At 42.6% G+C, this 26,962-nt stretch overlaps 1 protein-coding gene across 2 annotated transcripts in view; it reads left to right on the top strand.

The window, feature by feature from the left end:
* The first annotated feature begins 229 nt into the window (after positions 1–229).
* Positions 230–26,962, top strand: part of TNFSF8 (TNF superfamily member 8) — a 38,205-nt gene continuing 11,472 nt past the window's right edge. The window contains exons 1-3 of one of the 2 annotated variants that reach the window (XM_054501541.2): positions 230–865; positions 12,733–12,775; positions 25,856–25,927. In XM_054501541.2, coding sequence (XP_054357516.1) covers positions 671–865; positions 12,733–12,775; positions 25,856–25,927 — 310 coding nt within the window. In that variant the 5' untranslated portion in view covers positions 230–670. The remainder of the gene's footprint in view (positions 866–12,732; positions 12,776–25,855; positions 25,928–26,962) is intronic. The other variant, XM_054501542.1, reaches the window with a different exon arrangement.

Genomic DNA, 26,962 nt, shown 5'->3' with positions numbered 1-26,962 from the left:
AGTATCTTTGAATCCCAAATTTCATACTGCCATAAGCCAGTCTCCCTTTGGAGAAATATCTTCATTTGTGCGCCCTTTTTCCCCCAGGGAGCCTGCAGCATGTCCCTTTTTCAGCAGTAGCCAATCAAACCGAACCCTTTGGTGTTATTCCACTGCAGTCCGAGGGATCCGGCCTGCCTGAGACCCAGCAAGGACTCATTATCCGGGGAGGTCTTCTGAGCCACAGGCCTCGCTGAAAGAAGGTGCAGCTTCTTGAACAGGAAGGCGTTTCGTGGCAGAGTCTAAACGAAACAGAAGTTGCTTTGTGTGTGCGCACGCATGCACACACACACACACACACACACACACACACACACACACCCCCACCCAGAGTCGGGGAACCGTCATTTTCCTACGCGCCCTCTGACATCAGCCACCTTCTCTGTAGCTAGTTTCTCTGCACACAACTTAATCCCTGGCAATGAAAAATGAACCTCTCCCCCACCCTTGCTGCCGCCTCTCGCCTCACGCCCCCAGAGAAGAGTTTCTCCGCCAGGCAGCAGGTGAAGGTTTTTTTCCAAGTCACATGATTCAGGATTCAGGGGGAGAATCCTTCTTGGAACAGAGATGGGCCCAGAACTGAATCAGATGAAGAGAGATAAGGTGTGATGTGGGGAAGACTATATAAAGAATGGACCCAGGGCTGCAGCAAGCACTCAACGGAATGGCCCCTCCTGGAGACACAGCCATGCATGTGCCGGCGGGCTCCGTGGCCAGCCACCTGGGGACCACGAGCCGCAGCTATTTCTATTTCACCACAGCCACGCTGGCTCTGTGCCTCGTCTTCACGGTGGCCACTATTATGGTGTTGGTAGTTCAGAGGACGGTAAGTGGACTCCTCTTCCTCCCTTTCCTTTTCTTGTTGTTTTCCCTAGAGAAAGAGCCCTGGGAACAAATGATATTCGTTTGTTGGTTAAGAGCAAAAAATAAAATTAAATAAATAAACTCTCTCTCTCTCTCTCTCTCTCTCTCTCTCTATATATATATATAATATACTATAGTATATACTGCATAACATAATACACTTATGTTACATAATATATATTATGTTATACTATATATATATATATATATATGAGAAAGGGAGAAAAGAAAGAGGAACTTAACTCTCTAAAATAATTTGGCTTGTTGAGAGAAATACTGTTAGACCATCATCATCTTAAAACTTTGCAGACCTGTCTGAGCAAAACAGTGGAGAGGAGCTATTGGCCTTTTAAAGTTAAGATTTAAATCTTAATGAGCCAGAGACCCGTATCAAGGAAGGTGGCAATAGAGAAACCTGATAACACATTTGCACAAGTTGTTATCGTGTCTTCAAGGACTTCAGACTGGATTCTGAGGTTCTATATCCTAAGTCCGAGTGTCCTGGAGGTTTCTGAGGCCTCATCCATTGCCAAGAGTTTTGTTTTTGCTTTTGTTTTATACAAAGAGCTAAGTTTCAGAGGCCAAGGTCTAGAAGGAAAGGAGGCAAAAGAGAAGACCATGGCTTCTTAGAGCTTTGGACATTTTGGTGTTAAAGCCAGCAAGACAAATCGAAAGCTTCCTCTTAAGCCACAACTTTGAAGAAGTTAGGGCGTCACAAAAAAAAAAAACAGCACATAGAAGCAGAAAGTTGAAAGGTTTTTAGCACCTGTTCTCTCTGAGGTTCCTCACAATACTAAGCAATTGTTGGGTACACACTGTACGGGGTCAGACTGTCTTCGGAGATTTACTTTGAAGTAAATGGTAAGATTTGTTTCTGAAAACAGAAGAGGAGAAAGAGGAAGCTTCTTCATATTTTAGAAAATTGGTGTTTACAGAGAATCCACCAGTATATATTATATAGAAAATGCTGTAGCAATAGCATATATTGCTCATGAATTTTTTTGATGAAGTTGTTAATTTGGGTAATTTAAGAACTGCACCCACCCACATGACCTGCCAAAGTGAGAATATTTCTGTTTCTTAATTCATAGCGCCTACTTTTCGTGGTATTATAATCCTGCAGAATTTATTCTGGTTTTTCTTCAGTTTTCTTAGGCCAAAGACTCTATAGCTTATCAATTGCTGGAAAGAACTAGGCTTTAAAAGGCTTTGATATCTATTTCTCAAGTGTCATCAAGCTTTGAAATTAAATGGAAGCTTTGAAGCTCATATCTCTACAAAAGTGAAAAGAAGGAGTTGCAAATATTTGATTTAGATAGTGGAATTCTTAAAACTCATAATTTAATGGCTTATCTACATCTACTAAGTATAATAATCTTGAAAACACTTTAGGGCATCTTTTCTTCTGTAGGGGCTCTGCAATTTCTGTAATTCTAATTTGGAGTAAACCAAGGGTATGTCATTTTATAGCAATGGCCAAAGAAAAGAAATTGAAGTGTCCTTTAAGAAGTTGTTTAGTTAAAGGATCCAGCTAGAACTGCTGAGAGAGAGAAAGAGATGGTGGAAAAATGGGTGGCGATGGTGATATATAAAGCTAGAGAGAGCTTCAGAGATCATTCATATCCAACTTTTGGTTGAATTGATTTCTTCTATAAAAGAACCAGAGCAAATCTTTCTGCCTCATTTTTGTAAATGTGGAAAATGAGGAGCAGAAAGGGAACAGGGCTTGAACTACGTCACCCTGAGAAAGTGGTAGAGCTAATACTGCTTGATTGTTTGATGCAAGCAGCATCCCCTTTGCCAACACAGACAGCCACAGAAGCACTAAGAAACATTGCACCCATTCTTCTCTTGGGAGCTTTATCTTCTTGTGCATCCACTTCCTTGACTTACTCCTCATGTTTGGATATGAAAAGATTCACTGTGCAATCTGATTGTACAGTTCGGTGTGCTGTGATTTCTTAGCCCAGGAAATATCAGTTGCTTCCTTAAAACTAAGGCTTGCCGTGTTAATAGTAGCCGTGGTATATAAAGTGTCAAATGCATTGCACAGATCATTTTCAATAAATTCCTCAGACCTTAACTGTTGTAAGACCTAACAAGAAAAAAAAAAAGCATCATTTTCCCATTAACTTGAGTTATCAGGAAGGGTTTCCTATAGGAAGATGGAATGTAGACTGACTTGAAAACAGGAAGAACTTAGACAAATGAAGAGACTCTAAAAGAAACTCCAGGAAAGAAATCAATGGGAGAAAGCCAAGGAGCTTAGACTCACATCCCCATTATTAAAAATGGAATGAGTTAATAGTCAATTAGCACTCTGTATGTGATGGGAACAGGGGTGGAGAACCATAAGAATGGTTTTACTGGCATAAGAAGTCCCACAATTCTTATCCCAAGGCACATGTATAGACAAAATTTAAAACAGCTAAGTCATAACATATAATGAGTGATTAAAGGGATACCATGAGACCACAAGTTAAGGAGAGAATATATTTTTCCAGACACGTTTAAGAAAAACTCCTGGGGATTAGTTTCAGGTTGGCTTGAGAAATGTGAACAATTCCAAACAGGCAGGGAAGGGAAAGCAGAGGAGAGGCACTCCTAGCCAATAGAACAGCATGAGCAAAGAGACAGAGGAGAGAAGACATAGAAAGTGTAGGGAAATCAACAAAGCTTGCCTTGAGGTTTGACTTGAAGATCAGATAACTCCAAGCTTAAACTCCTTGGGAGAGACAAAGGAGGAACTTAGGTTTCTATCTCAAATATTTATTAAATATCTACTGTGTGCAGGACATTGCTCTAAAGCCTTGAAAAAAAACAACAAAATCCCTGTCTTTGAGTTACTATGGAACTTCTTTCCCGTGATATTTTTAAAGTCTCAGTGATGGTTGTATTTTGTTTTATTTACATTTAAGCCAGCATATTTATAAAATAAATATTATTTTATATAATAATATTACTTTATATTATAAAATAAACATTTCTATTTTATATTCTAAAATAAACATTTTATATTATAAATATATTATAAAATAATATTTATTTTGTTATTTAATATTTATAATATATTGATATATTTTATAATATTTATATTAGGAAATACTATACTTACATGGTTTAAGAAAAGTAACTAGCAAATAAAAGAAAAGAAAGTAAAAATCTTCACACCTTCCCCACCAACCACTAATCCATCTTCGCCGAGGTAACCACCATTGACAGATTCTTGTGTGTCCTTCCAAAAATCTGTGCATCTACACAGTACACATTATAATATATAATAAACCCATGGGTCATTATAATAAACCCATAATTTTGCATCGTGCTTTAGTCACTTGACAACACACTGTATATCTTAGAGATCCTTCCATGTCAGTACATGGAAGTTGATTTCATTCTTTTAAAGAGTCACATAGTACAAAGTGTAAATGCTTCATAATTTATCTGTGCCTGGTGAGAGACATCAATGTTTTCTCTAGAATTTGTGCCCTCTGTGCGTGTCTGCAAGTATATCTGGGGAATAAATTTTTAGTGATAGGAATGGAATATGCATCTTCTTTTTTTCTTTTTTTGGAGACAGTCTCGGTCTGTCGCCCAGGCTGGAATGCAGTGGCGCGATCTCTGCTCACTGCAAGCTCTGCCTCCCGGGTTCCCGCCCTTCTCCTGCCTCAGCCTCCCAAGTAACTGGAACTACAGGCGCCTGCCACCACGCCTGGCTAATTTTTTTGTATTTTTAGTGGAGACGGGGTTTCACTGTGTTAGCCAGTAGGAATGTGCATTTTCACTTCAATAAATGTCAGTCTGTCTCCAAAGAGATTGTACTAGTGTACCCCTGAGGAAGTAAAAGTCCTACCAACAGACACCTCTTTACATCAATATGGAAAGAAAAAAATGATTTACTGTTGAGCAAGCACAACAGTACATGCAAATAGGCAGCCTGCAACAGACTACAAAGTCAGGATGAAATTTCACACAATTAATCTAGCAAAGCAAAAGAACAAAAAATAAAACTTCTCTTATCTCCTCAAGAGACAGGGGAATACATAATGAGATAGACAATGAGATAGACTCCTAGGTTAACACCAGAGGTAGGTGTTTGCATTTCAAAAAGGCTCTGAAGCCCTCAACCTTAGAGACATCTTTGTTTTATAAACCAGGAGACTGGGCTTCTCTAGCCCCAGGTGAGAATGTGAAGGGTTACATTCCAAAAGGTTAGAGTATAGGGTTCACAATTGGTAGGCTTTCAAGAAAGAAGCTGCCTCTTTTCCCTTTATAAGCAAAGAAAATTCTTTTTTTAAAATAATAATAATAATACTCTTTTTTAATTATCTCCACACCAACAGTGGAGCTGAGCATCTGTTTAAGGGTAGTAATTATTGGTGGTGGTGATGGTGCTGTGGTATTTTGGGTTTATTTTTAAGCTCTGATACAAAATAGAAGTGTAGGGTAAACACACCTGATATAGCAATAACTGAAGCATACCCTTAGAATAACCACGTATGGCAGACACGTCTGAGTGGGTGTTTCAAGCTAGAGAGTCCAGGAGTGGTCAACCTGGAGACTCATTCCTTGTCTATGAGGAACATCTGAGCCCCCAGCCCATCCCGTGGAACATGGGCCATACAGGAGATTGAGGCCTGAGTTTTTGGTTACATGAAGGCTGCCAGGTGGAGGCCATTAAGGGGAGGCTGTTAAGTGAGCCTGCTATAGAAACCGCATGCTATTTGCAAGTGGTTGTGGTTTTCCTGCCCAGCCCACCACCACTGGACTGTATATAAGGTGAATATGTTGTCCAGCCTGCTGCCATGAGATCATTTCTGTCCATAAAGCAGTTTTCCTGTTCAGCTCACTGCCCCTGTATGTAAGACCCAATAAAACCCCATATCTTGTTTGCTGACTCTATACCTCTTCTTTAGCCTCTTGAACATGGTGCCTTCCCTGTTGAGGCTAATAGGAGTTCGGCACAAGAAGAAGTTATTTGGAATGCCCCATGACACTTCCCACTACCCAAGGTACTCCCTCCACCTGACATTCATTCCATTTAGCAATCCAGAAAAATCCACTGTAAATCTTCCCAGGAGCGAGCCCTGTGTGAGGTTATGTGGGGAGGTCCCAAGTGGAAGGGGCAAGACCCTGTCTTCTGGGAACTCTGTTAAGTTGAGCAGATGAAGCCCAAACACCAAGTTCTTGGGTTCTCGGCAGAATGGCACAGAATGCTCATTTCTGCTTAGGATGAAGGAGGGGTTTGCAGAAGAGCTAGAACAAAAGCCAGGTTTCCAAGAATTACAACAGTCATGGCTTATTCCCAAAGTCTTATTTTGAAAATGTTCAAACGTACAGAAAAGTGGGATGGCAAATGTCAGATAACCTTGGCACCTAGATTGCTGTGTCAATATCTTGCTGTATTTTTGCTCTCTCTATATAAGGATATGAAAGTAAGCTGTAGGCAGCATGACCTTTCACTCACATGTACTTCAGTACACATCTCTTAACTAACTGCAATGCCATTATCATAGCCAAGAGAGTTAATATTAATTCAATAATATCATCTAATAATAATATATGGTCCATATTTTCTTTACTTGTTCAAAAATGTCTTATATGTATGGCTGTTGTGTTTTTGTTTGTTTGAACCAATCTAGGGTCACATACTGTGTTATGATAATATCTGTTTTAATCTAGAACTTTGCTTTTTAAAGTGTGGTCCTGGGCCTTGTTAGAAATTCAAAATCTCAGGGCTCACCCCAGATCTCCTGAATCAGAATCTGCATTTTAACAAGCTCCCCAGGTGATCTGTATGCACATTAAAGTTTGAGAAGCACTGAGCTAAAATCTCCTTTGCCCTTTGGTGTTTGTTTTAAATAACACTGACCTTTTTTTAAGGGTCCAGGCCAATTCTGTTGTAGAAATCCATTCATAGCATGGATTTGTCTTAGTATTAACTCATGGTTATACTTAGATGAAACATTTTTGGTAAGAATAGTATATAGGTAATTCTGAATACTTCTTATTGTAGCACACCTAGAGACATATGTCAGGTTGTCCCATTTTTGATGACTATAGGTTTAGTCACTTGATTAAAGCGGTGACCACCAACTATCGCCTTGGTAAAACATTTTTTCTTTCTCATTAATAAATAATCTGGCCAGGAGCAGTGGCTCATGCCTGTAATCCCAACACTTTGGGAGGCAAAGGCGGGTGGATCACCTGAGGCCAGGAGTTCAAGACCAGCCTGGCCAACATGGCGAAATCCTGTCTCTACAAAAAATACTAAAATTAGCTGATGTGGTGGCACACACCTGTAGTCCCAGCTACTGGGGAGGCTGAGGCAGGAGAATCACTTGAACCCAGGAGGCCAAGGTTGCAGTGAACAGAGATGGCACCACTGCACTCCAGCCTGAGTGACAGAGTGAGATTTCATCTCAAAAAAAAAAAAAAAAGAAAGAAAGAAAGGAAAGTAATCTATGTATGGGATAATACTCTGAAGACCTAAATATCCTTCACTTGGTGGTTTTGCCATTTCTTAGTGATCCTTGTCTGAATCAGCTAATGCACCGAGGGTTGAAAAAGAGGGAATGCCTAAGTCTGTCACTCCTTCCAAATTTATTAGCTGTCATTCTTCTGTAGAAAAGAGCTCCCCATTGGGAAGATGGTGGCAGGAGGAGGAGGAGCAGGATATTCCAGGTGAGGCAAAAGAGAAAGCAGTGGCACAGCCCACAGGAAGGCAAGCCCAGGTGTGAGGAGAGGAGTGGTAGGGCCAGAAGTCAGTCCAGATTGTACAGAAGAGAAGAAACGGAACTAGATGACAAAAAGATTTGACAGAAGAGACTGAGAGGACAGGATGCCACTGCCATCTTCAAACTAGGAAGATTTCCTAAGCCCATATCTGAGCCCAAATCTACACTCAGCCTCCTACAGCCATCTCTCAAGACCTCAGGTGTTCTGACTGCCTCCTGAGTAGTGTATTTAAGACCTTGCTATTCAAGGTGTGGTCCATGGCCTGGCAACATTGGCATCACCTGGAAGCTCATCAAAAATGCAAAACCTAAGGGCCCCTCCCTACTGAGTCAGAATCTGCTTTTACCAAAATCCCTAGATGCTGGTCAGTCTTTTAAAGTGGGAGAAGCACTGCTTTAAGCCACTTAAGCCACTGTGGTCCAAGTCTCACTTTGGCAGACCATGTGCTCCCTGTAAAAATAGTCTTCCCCTGAGGATTTTCTATGACTTCTATTCGCTTTTCCATGAAATTTCAGGAGACTTTTCTGCTCAGCTTTATCCTGCCCTCATCTAGAGAGGCAATGTAGCAGGACATTGAAAAGCAGTGCCTTCAAAGTCAAACTCACCTAAGTTTGAATCCCTTCTGTGCTATTCGCCACCTGTGGGACCGTCTATAAACATTATCACATTATGAAATCACTTCTCTAAGTCTTGATGAATCCCTAACTCTTGGGGTCAAGTTAAAGGCCAAATGAAATAGTGCATGTAGAGTAACCCTCATTAAGTGCCCAATGAATTAGCTTGAAAATAAGAGGTATTCTTAGCAAAAGTCTCTTTGGGCCATGAGCCAGAGCCCACCTTACAAGACTATGTGAGGGCAACAAGGAAAGGAATGTGGACTTCCCCTGGCATATTCCAAACACAGCTGCCTTTGATCATTTTTGGTCCAAGAGGGCATTTTGTGTCCAAAGCAAATTCGGGAGCTGATTGCATCTGCTGATCATTCCTCTGTGAAAAGAAACAAGACTTTCAAGGTATTGAGGCAAATTAAGCACATCATTAACACCAAGGCAGTGCTCAAAATAGCTATGCTTTTCAAGTACTTGCTAACACTTTATAATATCTTATGATGTCCACAATAACTCAGTGGAAAGATGGATTATTAGCCATCTAATCACTGATCAAAGGAGAGGAAAACACTCCTAGGCAGAGAAGATGTTTGGGATGGGGGTCATTTTACCTGGAGACAGATAGGTTAAACACGACCATTCCTCCCTCCATACATGAAAAGAACTTTGTTACTGTTGGGAATACTCATCAGACATCTACAGAGGCCAAAAAAAGAGGAAGTACACTTAAGGAAGTGTAACTGGTTGATAACCATGGAGACAAAGTTTCCTGAGCTACTCAGTGGAGCTGAGAATGAAAACCTGGGAGAGTCCATTTGTTTGTGCCTGCGTTCAGCCTAGGCACTACCTTACTCAAAGCCAAGTTATCGAGCAAGATAGTTCACATTTCCTGAGCTAGGACCCAGATCCCCAGATGAGATTAGGGAGAGAATTCTAGGACTGGGGGACATCTTGCCAAAGAGGAGTTGGTGAACAACACTTAGTATAATACCTGTTTATGAACAGTCTTCATTAAATTTCAACAGCCATCATCTCCTCAGACACTGCTTCTCCACCTCCAAATGCAGGGACTGCTTATGGGAGAGTGGAGGAGGGAGGAATGAGGTCTTCTATCCTTGGTTTCTGGAAACAGCATCTCTCCTAGGGCAGTGGAAAGTACACCAGAGAATTTCAGTCCAAGATCTGCCTCTGACTCATGAGTGCCTTGGTTTCCTCCTCCATAAAATTAACTTGATGGACTGAAAGATGTCTCAGTCTCCCTCTGGCTTTGATTGTCTAATCTTGACTACCATGGGTAGCTAGGAGAAGCTGTAAAGACCTTGTCCCAAGAGCTCTTCAAAATAGGAATAGTCACGCTTCTGTCGTGGATTTCCTGGGCCCTGAGTGAAGGTTTAAATGACAGGCTTCTTTCCTGTTTGAGATGCTCTGCTTTTGACATCCCATGTCTGAAATTAGGAAACCAGAAAGCTTTCAAGTGACAGAGAGAAAAGAGGCTTTCCTTGACCCCCATATAAATTAGGTCCTCCTCTCCGATATTACTTCTCATAGCTGTGCTATTCAAAGTGTGTTCTGTGGGCCAAGAGTATCAGTATTACTCGAAAGCTGCCAGAAATACAGAATGTTGGCCAGGTGCAGTGGCTCATGCTTGTAATCCCAGCACTTTGGGAGGCCCAGGCGGGCAGATCACAAGAGGTCAAGAGTTCAAGACCAGCCTGGTCAACATGGCGAAATCCCATCTCTACTAAAAATACAAAAATTAGCCAGAGGTGGTGGTGGGCCCCTGTAGTCCCAGCTACTGGGGAGGCTGAGGTAGGGGAATTGCTCGAACCCAGGAGATGGAGGCTACAGTGAGCCGAGATTGCGCCACTGCACTCCAGCCTGGGTGACAGAGTGAGGCTCCATCTCAAAAAGAAAGAAAAAAATACAGAATGTCAAACTCCCCCCAAATCTGCAGAATCAGAATTTGCATTTTAACGAGACTCCCAGGTGATTCATATGCACATTGAAGTTCTAACAGCACTACCTTAAAGCACTATTATTCTTTTCCTCCATAGCTCTTGCCACAACCTGCAATTCTAATTACACATTTATTTATATTTTTTAAATGGCTGCCTTAATGACTAAAGCATAAAATCCATAGGATGTCTTTTAATGACTAACGTAGTTCCTACCACAGACCAGGTGCTCATTCAAGGTGTGCTGCATGAATGATTCTCTAGGACTTCCCGAACTGCCAGCAGCCTCTGCAATGATGGCTCTACCAGGTTTGCTATTCTAGCCTCTCTCACTGTCCCTGTATATGTCCCCGGGCAGCTGATGAATTTGATGATTGTGGTAAGACATTTCAATGCAGATAGTTTTCTTAGTGCATTTGCATATCACGCTAATCAATGGTCACGCTTGGCAGTAAGCTGTAAGTTGTTTATTAAATTTTAAAATGTTGTGTGTTGTCTCACAGGGGCAACATAAAGGGGAATTTTGTGATATCAAGTTTTCCTGCAAACTGCATGCATAACTGAAAGACTACAAAAACTTACAGCTTTATTAGGTTAAAAGCTTTCAACTAAGGCAACAAAGTCATAGACTATTACAGTAGGAAGGGCCTTCCAGGACAAGTTGGCCTCCCTTCCCCTGAGAAGGTGGGGCCCAAATGTTTAAACTGACTTCCCCCATCTCCAGATTGGTGCTGTGCCAGGGCTTTGCCTTCAGGAGACCTCCTTGACTCACTACCATCCTCTTGCACTAGAGAAGAGATCCATTCATAAGAAAACAAGCTTTCAGCAGAAGGCAAAGGACAGAGCTCCCAGGGAATTGTTACAATAATAGGGGAACTCCAGATGGTCCTAGTGTTCATACAGAACACTAAGAAAATAAGCTGTGGGCAGCTGCTAATTTCTTGCTTTGGTAGAGGTTAGGAAGTTGGTTTTTTCGCATACACATGCTCACACCTCTCTAGGTCTTTATTAATATTTTAATTCAATGCAATACAGGAGATTCCAACCTGGGCAGGTCACAAGATGAATAAAATACTTCATTCCTTATTGGCAGAATATTGTATGGGTGTCTCCATGGCTAGAGAGAAAGCGGAGGGAGAATCAGGGTGTGAAACTTAGTGTCTGAAGAATTTATTAGGGGAAAAGAACTGTGCCTCTCTGCTTCTGTTAACTCCTTGTTGAGAGTCCTTGAACTAGAACCTCCCTCTAGTCACCTTCAATCCTCAGCCCAGGATTCCCTCCTTCAAAAGACAATCTGTTTCTATCAACCTCTTATTTGTGTAAATATTTATGTATATATTTGTTACAGAATAAATAATATATAATATTATGTAAATGTTTAAATATATAATATGCATATGTATGTATTTATACTACATGTGTATACATATTTGTATATTTAAATATAAACTTGTAATAAATCCATAAGGGTGGGGACCCAATTTAATTATGTATGGTGTCCTCACAATGCTTGGCATATAAACACACCATTAATTCAGAATTTCCAACCACAGGAGAGATAGAGATGTACCTTCCCAGATATGTTTACAACATACGTTCACAGATGAATCAAACATGGAAAAAAAACCACATATACTTTTATAATATACTTGATTATTCTCATGTTGACCAAAGGGAAAAAAAAGAAAAAAAAAACCCAAACATGTGGAGGGGGGAAAAGCACCAGATTGGGAGTTGAGTCCTGGCTCTAGCCGAGTGTGATAGCTCACACCTGTAATCCCAGCACTTTGGGAGGCTGAGGCAGGTGGATCACAAGGTCAGGAGTTCGAGACCAACCTGGCCAATATGGTGAAACCCTGTGTCTACTGAAAATACAAAACTTAGCTGGGCGTGGTGGTGGGTGCCTGTAGTCCCAGCTGCTGTGGAGACTGAGGCAGGAGAATCGCCTGAACCGGGAAGCGGAGGTTGCAGTGAGCCAAGATAGTGCCACTGCACTCCAGCCTGGCAACAGAGCAAGACTCCTTTTTTTAATTAGCTGAATGTAGTGGTGTGCACCTGTACTCCCAGCTACTCAGGAAGCTGAGGCAAGAGGATCACTTGAACTCAGGAGGATGAAGCTGCAGTGACCCATGATCATACCACTGCACTCCAGTATGGGTGACAGAGTAAAACTTTGTCCAAAAAAGAAAAAAAAAGAAAAAAAAAAAGTCCCAGTTCTGGTCCCTGATCTTCTATAAATTAACTATGTGGCCCTAGGCAAGTCATTTTATCTCACTCGACCCCGTGTCTCTTGCCTGTGGAACAAGGACAGTAATCCTCATCTTGCATTTCTAATAGATTGTCAAACAAATGGATAGAAAGCCCATTGGAAACTATATCAGTGAATTAATTTTTAAAATTTAAGAAGCAGGTGGAGGATGAATTGTAAATTGCACAGTACTTTAAGGTCAACAAAATGAAAAAGAAAAAAAAAGTTGTTTCAACTGAATGTCACACCTCATGCTGCTTTTTTCTTTCTTCTCTTCCAGGACTCCATTCCTAACTCACCTGACAACGTCCCCCTCAAAGGAGGTAAGATCTTGGAATTAGGTGTAAATGTGTAGTAAGTCATCTAGATAAATGCCATAAAGTGTGAAACCTGATTATCAACCAGAAACGACTCTATGACACAACCGAACAGTAAAGTGGGTAGAGGTGGAGGCAAGGGCTGTTCAGGACTGAGCTGATGCACCTGAATTCATCTTAGCAGCTCCTGAACTCATCCCCACAAGTCTCCCACCAGCCCTTGACACTCTCACTAACGAAAATTCTACCTCCAGCATAGGCAGGACTGCAAGGCAGTGTTGTGTTAAATGCTTGAAACCTGAAATCAGATAAATGGGGGAATGAATCTTGGCTTGACTTCCCACCTGGGAGCCTCAACTCCTCATCTGTTAAATGGGAATAATAATAATACTCACCTCATCAAGGTATTGGAGAAGCCATTCAGATCTCATCTGTAAATTGCTTGGCATGGCAACCAGCACATAGTAATCATTAAATAACTAGTAATAGCTAAAATGCATAATGAAGTCAAGGACTTGTGAAAACAGACTTCCTCCTCACTCCTATATTTCCAATCATTGAAGTCACTAATTAACACGTCATCTCTACTAGCCTCAGAGAGATGATATGTTGAGTTCAGTTAACATCGATGATGAGAAATTTTCAGATGACCTGACTAATGTTTTTATTGCTCAGAGAAGGAAAAGGAAGACCCAGAGAGGGAAAGTGAAATATCTCGTCCAAGGTCATACAAAGCCAAGCCTAGAACCCAGAAAGATGTCCTCATCTCTAATACAGTGTCTTTTCCACCCAAGAACACCAACTCCCATCTCAGTCCTATAACCTTTAGAACCTAGATGGCAAACACAGCTGGATAGCCAGAAAGCCCAGAGCAAAAAGGAAGGAAGTGAGTTAATGTAGGCACCAGGGTAGGGGCACAAGAGTGTCCTTGAGACCAGAGGACACAGATGACTGAACACAGCTCCTTACACTCACAGCATCACACTTGGAGCGTCCTTCAAGTTTCCCTTGGCCATGCCTTTCCTGTGGTTTATCACCCAGAGACTTCAAAAATAGGGGCAAAAGTCCCCAAAAGACAAGGATTCTGGATCTTTCAAGGCAGACTAATAATCACAGCCTTGTCAACAATATCTCATTTTGGCTGGAATTACTTAGCATGTGACCTCAATTCCTACCATGTCTATGTAAACAGTCACATTAATATTAAAAGGAGCATGGTAGAACGCAGGGATAAGCAAATTTTTTCTACAAAGGGCCAGATAGTAAACGTTTAGGCTTTGGGGGCCACTATGTCTCTGTTGCAATTAGTCAGCTCTGCTGTTGTAGTGCTGAGCCAGCCTGACTACATGCAAATAAGTAACCGCGGCTGCATTTCCATAAAACGTTATTTATCAAATGAGGTGGTGGGCTGGATTTGGCTTATGAATTGGAGGAGTCTCTGCAGGCTTTGGAGACAGATGTTTCAGTTAAACACGCAATGCACGTTCACACGGAGCTTTGGAAAAACCAAAAAGCTCTGAGTGGCTATAACTTGCCCCTCCCGACTCCCACTGTTCCACCACCACCTCCACCCAGACTTTCCAAGGAAGATGGAAACTTTTCATTTTTTGACAGGGAGAAGGGATTTTTAACATGAACATGGTCTCAGTGACGAGGATAGTTTTGATTAGGTAATAGGACCTTAGCCATTCTGGATCTCAGTTTCCTCGCCTGAAGAGCACTTCAATGCAAAGTTGCCAAGCATAGGGGCTCTAACTAGTATTCTGGTCCCATAATAAAGTTGATAAAGTTTTCATCAGTCCAAAGTGAAATACGAAAAGTAAGGACACAGTAGCCCTCTTTTCACAGGGCCAACTATATCTAATGTAAGAGGCACTCTTCCTCTGAGACAGTCCTTCATTTTTGTGTGTCAAAATGTCCTTTTTTTTACAACATGATGTTGATATAGACAGGAGTTAAGTTGGCTTGTTTTTTGCCAGAGTTATTTTGTTTTGTTTTAATCATCACAATAGGTAAAATAAAAAGCTGTCCACTTCATATTGGTCTCTGAATTTTCATTCTGGGGAGAAATTTCCTGGGTCTATAAAGTCCAGACTTTTCAGAACCATGGACGAAATCACTTATCACATTTCTTCTTATCTGGACCGTGAATGGGAATATCAGAATACAAAGTAATCAAAACCAACCTCAGTTTACAAATAAATGTTTCCACAACCAGATTTTTTTAAATGCTAATAATATTCGGTTGGTGCAAAAGACATTGCAGCTTTTGCTATTATGTTCAATGGCAAAAACCGTGATTACTTTTGCACCAACTCAATAATCCCCACTGGGACTGTGAAACTTTTGTTAAAGACCTTCCCATACCTCCTTTGGGTTCATTCTCACCTCAACCCTGTGAGCAAGCCACAGCAACATGGGGAATAGTCTTCCCATTTTGCAGATGAGGAGCTGAGGCCTAAAGAAGCCAGGTGATTTGCCCAAGGTCATACAAGGAGTTAATGGCCAAGTGAGAATCTGGGGCTCCTCCCTCTTCTCCCTGCATGACCGGCTTCCACCATGAGATGCCAGTAACCTGCTGGAGGCGGTGCCTGACTTTCTCTTGCTTTTAATGCAAGTTGACATCCCCTTAACTCAGCAATCTGCAGAGACACTGTAGTAGGGTGAGGTAGAAAAAATATTCCTGGGCTCCAGAACTGACCACATCAACAAGTCTTTTCTCCTCTCTGAGCCTCGTCTGTAATATAACAGCAATGTACTAAATGCCCTGGAGGAGTCTCTCCAGCTTTGACACTTTATGAACTATAATTCTCTTGTACAATATGTAAAAATAGAAGAAAAAAAAACTAACAAAAATCTCAAGGAAATCTGAAGTCACAGCTTCCTTCCCCAACGAACCCAGCTTAAACAGGCACAGAAGCAGTAAATTGTCCCTTTTGAAAAAAGCCATTGCAAGACATTCCAGGCAGAAGGGAACCATCTTTCAGGTACTCTTGGGAGGAAGCTTCAGGGGCAGCATGTTGTTTGTCACTAGAAAGGAAAAGGGCAGAAGCCAGACACCTTCTAGGGAGCCCTTTGTCACTGGCTGTTGAAAATCTTCCACCATCAGCAGAAAATCAGCAGTGGCTCAGAGCCTGGGATGTAGAGCTATGTGCACATGCTAAAGAAAAAACACAGGATACACTTCGCTACAGAGGAAACACTGAAAATCAAACCCTTTTGGGTAATGAAAGGATTTCTGAGTCCTATCACAAGCTTCCCATTCCCAGCCAGGATAGCCCCCAGCCAACTGACACCTCACAGGCAGTAAGCCAGGAAGAGCGCCTGGGAGGAGAACCTTTCCCCCACACCCTTCTCCTTTCTGGGTTTTAGTTTTCTCACCCAGAAGACAGAGTTAATAATGACTTTTGCATGAAGCCACCATGAGGATGAAATGGGACAGCAAATGTGACCCTCATCTGATACCTGATTGAGCCTTTGGGCATAGGATCCACTCTGTTCTTTCATATCCAGATAAAATGTTCCCATCTCATTTCACAAATGGCATGGAACCAAGGAGAATGGTGTAAAGAGAGTGAAGCTCATCCTTCTCCTTATCACTCCTTGTTTCACTTTTCTGCTTCCACCAAATTTTGAATCTCATGTCTGCACATGGTTTCTGGCTTATTTGCCCAAATCAGAGAAGACAGCCACTTTTGCCTTGATTTCCAAGTTTGAATAGTAACCCACATTTATAAATAGCGACATCTACAGAAGGATTTGGGGTATGCAGAGAAGCCGGTAGGGCAGTGTAGCACATCCCAGTGCAGCCCAGCAGATGACACAGAATTGAATATTAGGTCCCTCTGTTCTTGCAAGGCCTCAGCTATTCCAGCCACTGGGAATTTCTCAAGGGACAGCTCTCCTCCCTGGGGTTCAGCCCTCTGACACCTGAACTGACTCACTCTCCTTCCTGTCTGTTTTAATGTCCTTCTCCCATTTCCCCTCCGCTTTCCACTTCCCTCATAAACTCTGCAGAAATTCAAATTGTTCTGACTTTAATTTGCAGAATGATTCTGGTCCTTTGGTCTCACCTCTGGGCCTTCTCAACATACCCTGGCCCTTTTTATAACAAATCACCCTACCAAATGATAGCTCTTACCTGCACTAGAAGAATTCTGTAGACAGTGTTCTTTCTTGTACTCCCTCATTGCATCCGTATGAGGCCACGGCAGAGTGAGAATAATGAACGTTAACAGGCATCACTATGTGCCAAGAATTGGCTGAGTACTTAGTAATTCACTCATGCAGTTCTCACAATAAGCCCCCAGGAATCATAATTAGCCCCATTTTATAGGTAAGGAAACTGGAGCACAAACAGGCTTGTTGCCTTGCCTAAAATTTCAGAGCTGGTTAGGAGGGGTGAGACCTCAAATCCAGCGTATCCACCTTGCAGCCCTTATGCTTAGCTGGGATTGTATTGTAGACCATCTGGGAAAACTCAGTACTGCAAATCCTTCCAGTGCCCCCACCTGCTGGTCAAATCTACATAGCCCCTTCCAGGGCTCTATCAGTTCTATCACTTCGTCGGCACCTGCGGCCCCCAGCTCTTGGCTTTCATGTCTCAGAAGTGCACTCTCTGTTACCAAGCTCAGGGTCACAGAGGGCCACACGCATGGGTTTGAATGAGGTGAAGTGCTGAGGGGAAACCTGGTCCATGGCGAGGGTTCTAGAGGCTGAATTTCAGCTCTGGCTTTGCAGCTGAAGGGTCATGTGCCTTGGGACAATTCCTTCCCCACTGCCTACCAGTTAAAACAGATTTGTCTTTCCTACAAATGTAATGTAGCCTCCAACACCCAAAGGTTCCTGGAGGCCCTAAGGAAGTTGGAACAGTGGATAGACCTCGTGTGGGTCCTGACAACTCCACCCTCACCTGAATTCAGTCTCCAGCTGAAGTTGGGGTATGAAATGCAGAGGACCGGCCAGGAATTTGGAATGCTGACATTCAAGTCTTGGGACTTGAAGCAATTCACTTTCCCTCTCAGGGACTTGGGTTTCCTGTTTTCTAAAATATCAGAAGTGAGGGGAACAAGCCAGATGTCCTAACCCTGAGATGGATTTTGCTTTGATTATAGCGTTCCATGAATCAAACAAATATCTTAGGGTTCTTTGACCACTTTAACATTCTAACATTTGCAATTTTATAAGGCGTGGCAGGCTACCCTCCTTGCCCCTCCACTTGCTAAAAAGAAAATGGCATTAAAGAAGACGAAGTGAGGTTGGCTCTCTAATTTTACCAAATTAACCCACCCCAAAGAAACAACAAAAGCTGCACCTTGAAGGCAGTGACATTAAGCCAAGACTAGGTTCTCACCAAGACCCAACTATCCCTCATGTCCCATGGTCACAATCAGACGACAGCAGCCCCAGCGGAACACCACACTGGAAGTAGTCAAGAGGCAACGTGCACTTTGGGAGGCCGAGGCGGGTGGATCACGAGGTCAAGAGATCGAGACCATTCTGGCCAACGTGATGAAACCCCGTCTTCAAAAAAAAAATACAAAAATTAGCTGGGCATGGTGGCACACGCCTGTAGTCCCAGCTACTCAAGAGGCTGAGGCAGGAGAATCGCTTGAACCCCAGAGGCAGAGATTGCAGTGAGCCAAGATCGCACCACTGCACTCCAGCCTGGCAATAGAATGAGACTCCGTCTCTTCCTGACAGCTCCTTCCCCTAGAAAGACAAAAACTAGCAAGCAGAAACATTTCTGGATCTAGAATGCCCAATTCATCTCCTTTCTTTCTTGCTTGCTTGCTTGCTTGCTTGCTTTCTTCCTTCCTTTTCTTTCTTTCTCTTTCTTTCTTTCTCTCTCTCTTTCTCTCTCTCTCTCTTTTTCTTTCTTTCTCTTCACAGCAAGGGAGAGTGCTCCTGCTCAGGGGGAAAATTATTTTTCAGATAAGTCACAAGTTTCAAAAGCCTATTTGCTTCTCCATTTACTTTAAACACACTCACTCAAAATCTACTCTTAAACTCACTTTTTCTTAAAGCAGAGCTAACAGGAATCAGAAATCTCTCACAAAAAAAAAGAAAGAAAGAAAGAAAGAAAGAAAGAAAGAAAGAAAGAAAGAAAGAAAGAAAGAAAGAAAAAGAAAAGAAAAGAAAAGAAAGAAAGAAACTAGACAATGAACCACTCAAAATAAAGTGGAATGGGATCCTGGAGAGGCCATCAGAGTTCTAAAGCCATCTGCCCCTAATCCCCACACCCCTGCCACCAAGAGAAGAGAGAGAAGAAGAGAGGAGGTGCAGGGGAGGGGAGAGAACAAGAAAAAAGAAAAGGAAAAAAACAAATCACTGAGTTACATGTGAAAATTTATACTTGAATTTAGCACATATAAATCACAAGTCTTTGAATCCAGAGGAAATCTCAGAGTTCCTCACAATTCAGACAGCACTTTGGAGAAGGAGAGAGAAAAGGAAGAAAAGAAGGAGGGAGGGAGGGAGGGAGTGAAGGAAGGAAGGAAGGAAGGGAGGGAGGGAGGGAGGGAGGGAAGGAATGAAAAGAAGGAAAGGAAGGGAGGGAAGGAGGAAAGGATGGAAAGGATGGAAAGGAAGGAAGGGAGGGAGGGAGGGAAGGTAACGGAGAGAAAGCAGGCCCATTCCTTGAAATTGTTTTGTTATGTATTTCATTCAAACTATCTAGACACAACATGTGTTGGCTTAAGTTTCTACAATTTCAAGCAGCACAAACCATGGACTAGGGCACAGGACTCAACCACTGTTTGGTATAGTTTGGGTGGTAGACACCAGGCTCATTTTTATGCATTATCTCATTTAATCCTCCCTACAACGCTCCATGATAGTTATTTTATTATTCTCACTTTTAAGAAGAAAAAAGGACAATTCAAAGAGGCTGCATGATTTTTGAAAAGCCACGCAGCTAGTAATGGCAGAGGTGGAATTTGAACCCAAGTCTGTGTAACTTTCTAAAATTGATTTGAACCCAAAACTAACTTTCTAAAATTGCTGCCGTACTTTTGCATTTTGAACAGCTAGGGAGTGTTTTTTTTTAAGGTTATTAAAATGTTAGCAGATTTTACCCTATGTCTCCAGACTCACCTTTCCTTTTAAATTATAGACTTTAAAGATGCTTCTTACTTACCCACAGTAATGTCAATTCAACCTGTGTTTAGTATAAATGAATTCCAAGGAAATGCCCATAGTGTCAGATAGGTTTACTAACTGTTGCAGATACACTGCGACAAGTCAGGACTGAAAAGACTTTAACGTCCCAAGGAAAGTAGGTGGGGTAGGCGGCGGGGGGAGGCAGAATTTAAATTATTTAAATGAATTCCAACTTGATCTTAATTTATATTTAGCGATCACTTCTTATGTGCTCAGTCAGCACTAACTAATAATTTGGCATTCTCCAAATCCTTTTGGAAATCAGGGTCACCTAGTGGTCCTTTGTTTAACAAATGGTCCATCCTGCAGTTTATCTCTCCATTACCAGCTGGCTTAGTGATATCAAGGAAATGGTCAGAAGCCTCAATTACTTTTGCACCAATCTAATAGTTGAAATGACCCTTGCTCAGGTTAAGGACTCACTTTGAATCCAAATTTTATCCAGAGAGGAGAGACTGTCCTCTAGATGTCACTGTTGGGACTCTCCTGGATATTCTCCCTGAAGCCTGGAATGAAGAAGCCAGAGCATGGCAGATGCAGAGTCATTAGGATAATCCCTTTCCTTCTTGGAAGGATTAAAACATTTTTCAACAAATGTAAAGAGGATTTGGCACACATTCCTGAAAGCATCAGATAGCCTTAAACACTTAGGTACTTAATTGAGAAGCTCCCGTCCATCAGATAATGTCATGAGCTTCATTTTAATAAGCATTTCATCTGCCAATTCACTCTGCTAAGTGGCATTGCTAAACTGTGCCACTATAACAACAAAGAAAAGAGGAGTAAGGCAGAAAGAATCTACTTTACTGACTGTCTCCTCTAGCCACAGGCCACACTGATCACTTGACATCCACAGTCTCATTGCATCTTCATGACATCCATACATTTAGGTTGATTGTTTTAACTCTCACTTAATGGATGTGGCAGCTGAGGCTCAGTAAGGGGAAATGACAGATCCAGAGCTAAAAGCTCTGACCAGAACTCAGGTGCTCTTTTTGTGATGCATCGTGTCTTCCTTGTTCTTATATCAAAGGTGCTGTACATCTGGAAGGTACCTGGCACTCAAACCACATACCATCTGGCCAGGATGGTTGGCTTGGTTTGTTTTGCCATGGTAGAGCCGCCTTGAGCATATTTGCATCTTTATGTGCCCATGACTTGTAACTCGGCAGTGTTCACCACATGGGCCTGAAGTCGTCTGCTGGCATTCTCCCACAAGACGGAACCCAGGAGCTCATTAGTGCTTGTTTTCCCAGAACCTCCAGCTGTCTTGTCAGTTTTCAGTTCCAGTGTCTGTACTGGCTGCAAACCCACTTAGTCCTGCATTTAACCCTTCCTATTCCACAGGAATACTGAAAGTCAGAGAAGAGCCCTGGATCAGGAGTCAGAAGCCCTGTGTTCTGAACCCAGCTCCACCATTTACCTACTGTGGGGTCTTGGGCCGGACCCTAGTCTCTCTGGGTTCAGTCTCGCCACTCCTAAAACTAGGATCTCTGTTAGCATGGCATTTAATGACCCTTTCTGTCCAACATTGTGAAATCTCAAGGTGAAAGCTAGTCTTAAGGTTGCCACAATCTTGACCTTCTAGAATATGGTCCTTTCAACCACCTCGAGCAACCCCTCTTTCTATCTCTCTCCTCTGTGTGAAACTGGCCAGGAGGGTTTTGTTGGCACATCTTTCTCTTCAGCCTCTCAAACAAAACCACAGAAAGTCCCATGATCCTTCTAGAAGAGGCTAAATCTTGAAAAGATGATTTACAAAGCTGATGCATCTGAAGGCTTTGGTCCTCAGGGAAGTTCATGCAGTGCTAGGGTTGTCTGAAAGATAGACTGCCCTACAGAAGGAGTAAGGAGCCCTGGTCTCTGGTCCTGTCTCTCTCACTAACTCTCTGGATGACCTAGGACCAGCCTGCCATAGGGGCAACATTGAGGAGCACATGAGTTATGTGTTCACCAAGCCTGAACCAGGCGATCTCAGGGAACTTTCATTTCTCCAAACTATGAAAATCCTTACAGAACCAGACTATTCATAACTTAGATTGTCCTCAGAGCTAAAATGTTCTGTTCCACTACTGCAGGTGTCTGAAAACCTGAATGTGTGAAGACACAGCCTCCTACCTTGGGTCATGCAACATGCCCATAAAGATAGACAGGTGCAGCTGGGACTGACTCCCCATCCCAAACTTTCCCACCCCCACCACCAGCAGGTCTGGTAGGGGATGGCTGAGTCTATACAGCCTGCTGAAATAAGCTAGGTAGGCCCTTTTAGATAGATCATCAAATCCACACTGCTCTTCATCTATTATGTTGGTGCAGAAGTAATTGCAGTTTTTGTTATTGCTTTTAATGCCAAAACCACAATTACTTTTGCACAAACCTAATAGGGACACTAGAGCCCAGAGAGGAGAAATCCCAGGATTCTACCTACCAGGTCATCAACTCAGCCATGACTTGCAGACAGTTCTCATTTCCCCCACTCTGATGCTCTGTTCTTCAAACTAAACCTCTCCAGGCATCACTTTTTGCTCCCTCTGCTCCCAGCCTTCAGAATTCCAGGGACATTGCACAATTTCAGCTGCATGTAATGCCACTGTTTATAAGTCACGTTTTTCTGTCTTCATAACCAAAAGAGAAAGTTATATCATAGACTCACAGGGTGATGAGAAGACTCAGGCCACATGGCTGATGACCCATGAAATGTTCATCTAGCTCTTGACAAGAGCCTCATGACCTCCAAAGCAGCCCACCTCTTTTTTCAGCAGCACTGACTGGTCAACTCTGTGAGCTGCCGGCACTGTGACTCACAGTGTGACATAGGTGTTTTTAGTGTACATCTTTCCATTGCTGCATCTGAGAAATGGGGATTAGAGCAGTGTTAGCTCTTAGCTGAGGGCTTCATCTCCTTCCTCTTCCACTTGGAGGTTTAGTGTTTGGGCCCCACGGTCTGCCAACAGCCTCATCAAGCATTAAAGGACAGAGGCTGTGCCCTCCTCTGGGGTCTTCTCCAAGTTTAACAGCCCATTCCCTCAACAGCTCCTCTAGCGTCCTGCTTTTAGCCCCTTTCTAAACCAGCTCTGGCAACATCATTCCTAAAAGGGCTGCCTGTGTTTTTCCCTTTAGCTAGAAACCATCTAAATGATTTTTAAAGAAAAACTAAAATATACCACGCCATTTGACTTCAGGAAATGCAAATGTTTCAAAATAAGGTTTTATTTTCCATCCTCGGGTTTCTCAGAATTACAACTGAGGTCAACCCAAAGGGGAAAAAACAACAAAAGAACCAGCATGTGTGAGAGGCAAGCCTGGGCTTGCACTTCTCCAGCCACCTGTTACAGAGGCTCACCTGCCATAAGGGGTAAGGAGCACAGCGTGAGGGGGCTTTCGGCCAATGAGCAGAGTCTGTTCTTGATGTTTTGTGCTGGCCTCAGCCCAAGGCATGAGTCTTATCTTCCCATCTAATCTAGCCTGACCTGCAAAGCCAGTGGAAGAATGAGGCCCTGTGTTATTCTAGCCCTCAGGCAAAAGGCAAGCCAAGCATCCTGATTCACCTCACTGTTGTCCTAAGTACTTACTCTGTATCCACAGAGGGAAACAAGAAAGATGAGCTAGGTGATTCAATTCAACAAACATTTACAGAGCATCTGCTAGGCTGGGCAGTGGGGGTTTATAAACAGGAGTCTCTGCCCTGAGGGTTCACTGTCTAATAGAAGGGGCAAATAGGCAAAGGGTGCTAGGCTGTGTTTCAAATGAGGAAAAACTTGCCTGGTGAAGGAGGCAGTCCAGGTAGAGAGCCCAGCAAGTGCCAGGGTGTAATGATAAATCAACATTCCTAAATGGTATGTTTAGGGGGACTGCAAAGCCCCAAACTCCAGGACAGCGGTCAGGAATCCATTCGGGCAGCGGTCAGGCAGCCTGAGTTTGGATCTCTACTCCACCCCTGACTACCTGTGTGAATGTGAACAAGTCAGTTAACCTTTAAAAGGGTACATTTCCTTATGTACAAGATAGACTTAATTATGGTACCTCTCTCATCATGTGGTTGTGAGAATTAAATGAAATAATGCATGTAGCATACTTAGCAGAGTACCTGGAAAATGGCTATCACTCAACATGTATTAGTTATGATCATTCATATTATTATCACTGTTCCTCTTCATTATTATTACTATTGGAACATAAAGGGAAAGGGGAGGAGGGAAGGTGAGGGGTGAGACGAGAGAGTTCAGTAGGAGTCAGAACACCGGGGACCATGAAAGCCATGCTGAGGAGCTTGGGCCTGATCCTGCAGGCGAAAGGAGTCAGAAAGGGCTTCCATGCAAACAGACAGCCAGGTCTGTCTCCCTGGCTTGATGTTCTACAGCTTAGAGTAGGAGGTTAGGCTAGGAGGACTCTCTAACCATAGTCACAGTCCATTAGGAGCATAAGCAGCCATTAGTGTTGGGGTTCTGACTACAAACCCCAAGAGTGTGGGCTGTGGGCTGCAACAGTCAGGACCAGAGCACTAATCAGAGGATGCATGAGGATGAAACCAAGGGAATGACAGCTGACCCACTGGCCCTCACCACCAAGAGAGCTTTGGACCAGAAGCTCTGTGTGGATGCAGCAGATAAGGAGGAAAACTGCCCCTGCCTCTGCCCGGAGTGCCCCTCGCAGTGAGCTTGTTCAGACAGCAGAGGGAACTCTTCATTTAACTTTCGACCACTCCAAAGCCCCCATGAAGCTATGAGGATGGCCAGGAGGGACTTTCTCAGGGCTGGGCAGAGATTGCAATGGGAAAGGTTGTGAGCCCAGCAGGTACTACTCTGCGATGCAGTGAGCAAACATCCCAGGGTGTGGCTGCTCCATTGAATGGGCCTTTGGCTGCCTACTGTCTGATGGACGGACTACATGGTCATCTCTGGTGACATCTTTGAAAAGATGTCCATGTCAGGTCAAAGATTGCCCAGTTTTACACATGGGGAAACCAAGGATCAAAGAAGAGATTCGCTCTGAATAAGTTGAATTCAAGTGTCATTGCAGGAAATGTATAACTTGAATCTTTGCATACAAAATATTAAGTAGTTACTGTAATAAAAAAAAGCTAAGCCACCATCCCTAGTGAATATATGAAAAATATTTTTATTTCTTAAATACCATAATAACATATTATTATGTTTGCCTCTGCCAAGGAAGCTCCAAATAGTAGGACTTCTGCTAAGATTTCTTTAACCCTGTGTCCTCTTAAAATTGAACACCAAGATGTTTTTATCTTCGTTGTCTAGCAAAATAGCCTAGAACAGGAAACCTGGCCTCTGGAATTAGCCATGGGCAAGTCCAGCATTTACACAAACTTGTCTGAACTTAGGTGATGGTATTGACCACCTCTAGGCATCAAAGTTAACCCTACAGGATTAATCTGAGAACTAGATTAGCTGATATATTACCCAGACTAGGTTCTGGTGTGTGGTAGGTAAGTTGACAGTATTTACTATCAGTATTATCATTCTCACGACCACTGCCTGGCAAGGTGCCACGAAACAATGTATTTCACCTTCGTGGTCCCCAGATTTTTTTCCCATCTGTAAAAGGGGCTTAATAATACCCCTGTCATAGAGTTGCTGCAAAGATTAAGGAGATGAAATATGTATAGTGCCAAAAAATGGCACCTGACACATTATAGGAATGGATGTCATATTTGTTTCCTTCCCTGATTTCCACAGTCTTCCATAAAAGCCCAAGTGGAAACAATCAATAAAAATAAATTTAAAAAATTAAAATCCTAAAATACCTGATGGCAAAATAAGAAATAAAGAGCTTTTCTCCTTATTCTCAAAATGGAAAACAGAATGGTAATTGTCTCCATCAAAGTGTTGTAGAAAAAGATCAGGTATCTCCAGATCCCAGAACGGCAAAAGACATTTTAATGTGTCATCTCCTTATTTTTAGGAAATTGCTCAGAAGACCTCTTATGTATCCTGAAAAGGGCTCCATTCAAGAAGTCATGGGCCTACCTCCAAGGTCAGTAACCAAACCCAGGAAACCTAAACATATGAAAACCGCTTCTGTGGCTTTTCAGCAACTTTTAAGCCAGAAGTCACAATTAGAGTCCTATGGCCAAATGTGACCTGCAAATGTGTACTGTTTAGTCTGCAGGATATTTTTTTGTAATTTGAATTTGAATGTCTTAGTGGGGAGAGCGTTATTCTCCAAAGCTACAAGGCTTCTCTTTGCTCAGCCTCATTCACTCCTTTATGTTGCCTACCTGGCCTCTGTGGGCATTCATGGTCCCCACCACCACTGCCACCACCAACCCCAACCCTCACCCCTCACCCCTCCTTATTCAGCTACCTACCAGTTTCAGCAAAGTACACAGTCCTTTTCCTAATGCAAGGGAGGCAGGCACTTAATCTCTGCCTCTATGAAGTTATTCACAAGGGAACCATAAAATTGCCTTGTCCCCAGATTGACAGCTTAATGAACATGTCAGCACAGGGCCGATTTGCATATTGCAGTGTGCTTCAGGTAAGAGGTCCCTTACAAATGAAGCAATAAGAGGCACTTTAGACTGCAGAATGAGAGAGAGATGGCCAAAATTCTCTGAATAGCCATCCGGCTCATTTTAAAAATTCAATTTTGCAGTTAGATTAGTCCTCACTCTTCAGTTGAATTGCAATGAGGTTTAAAGGGAAAGCATGGAAGCAATTAAAACTAGCATGCCAGCTTCCTGGCCCTGAAAGTCACCCTTACCAGTCAGTGCTAATTTTCATGCGTTACGACTTAGAGACTCACCTTCCAACACAAACTTGTCAGTTTAGAGGGTCCGCTAATTCTCTGCTTTTCAATAAATCCCAGATGGCAAGAGCCCCTTAATAAGCACATGGGGGACCTACACAATTATTTTTGGCTGCCCTTTGAAGGGAAAAAGGCATTCAAAAATTCAGACAATGAACCGTTAGAGGATACATCTTAATGTGAAAATTAATGGCGATTCTCCTGGACATCTTCAAACCTAAATTGGATATTAACTGAATAATATTATTGAATGTCCTACTT

Source organism: Pongo pygmaeus, chromosome 13, assembly GCF_028885625.2.
Source record: "Pongo pygmaeus isolate AG05252 chromosome 13, NHGRI_mPonPyg2-v2.0_pri, whole genome shotgun sequence".
NCBI lineage: Eukaryota > Metazoa > Chordata > Mammalia > Primates > Hominidae > Pongo > Pongo pygmaeus.
The sequence above is the reverse complement of the archived record's forward strand: the minus strand, read 5'-3'. Positions and strand labels throughout refer to the sequence as shown.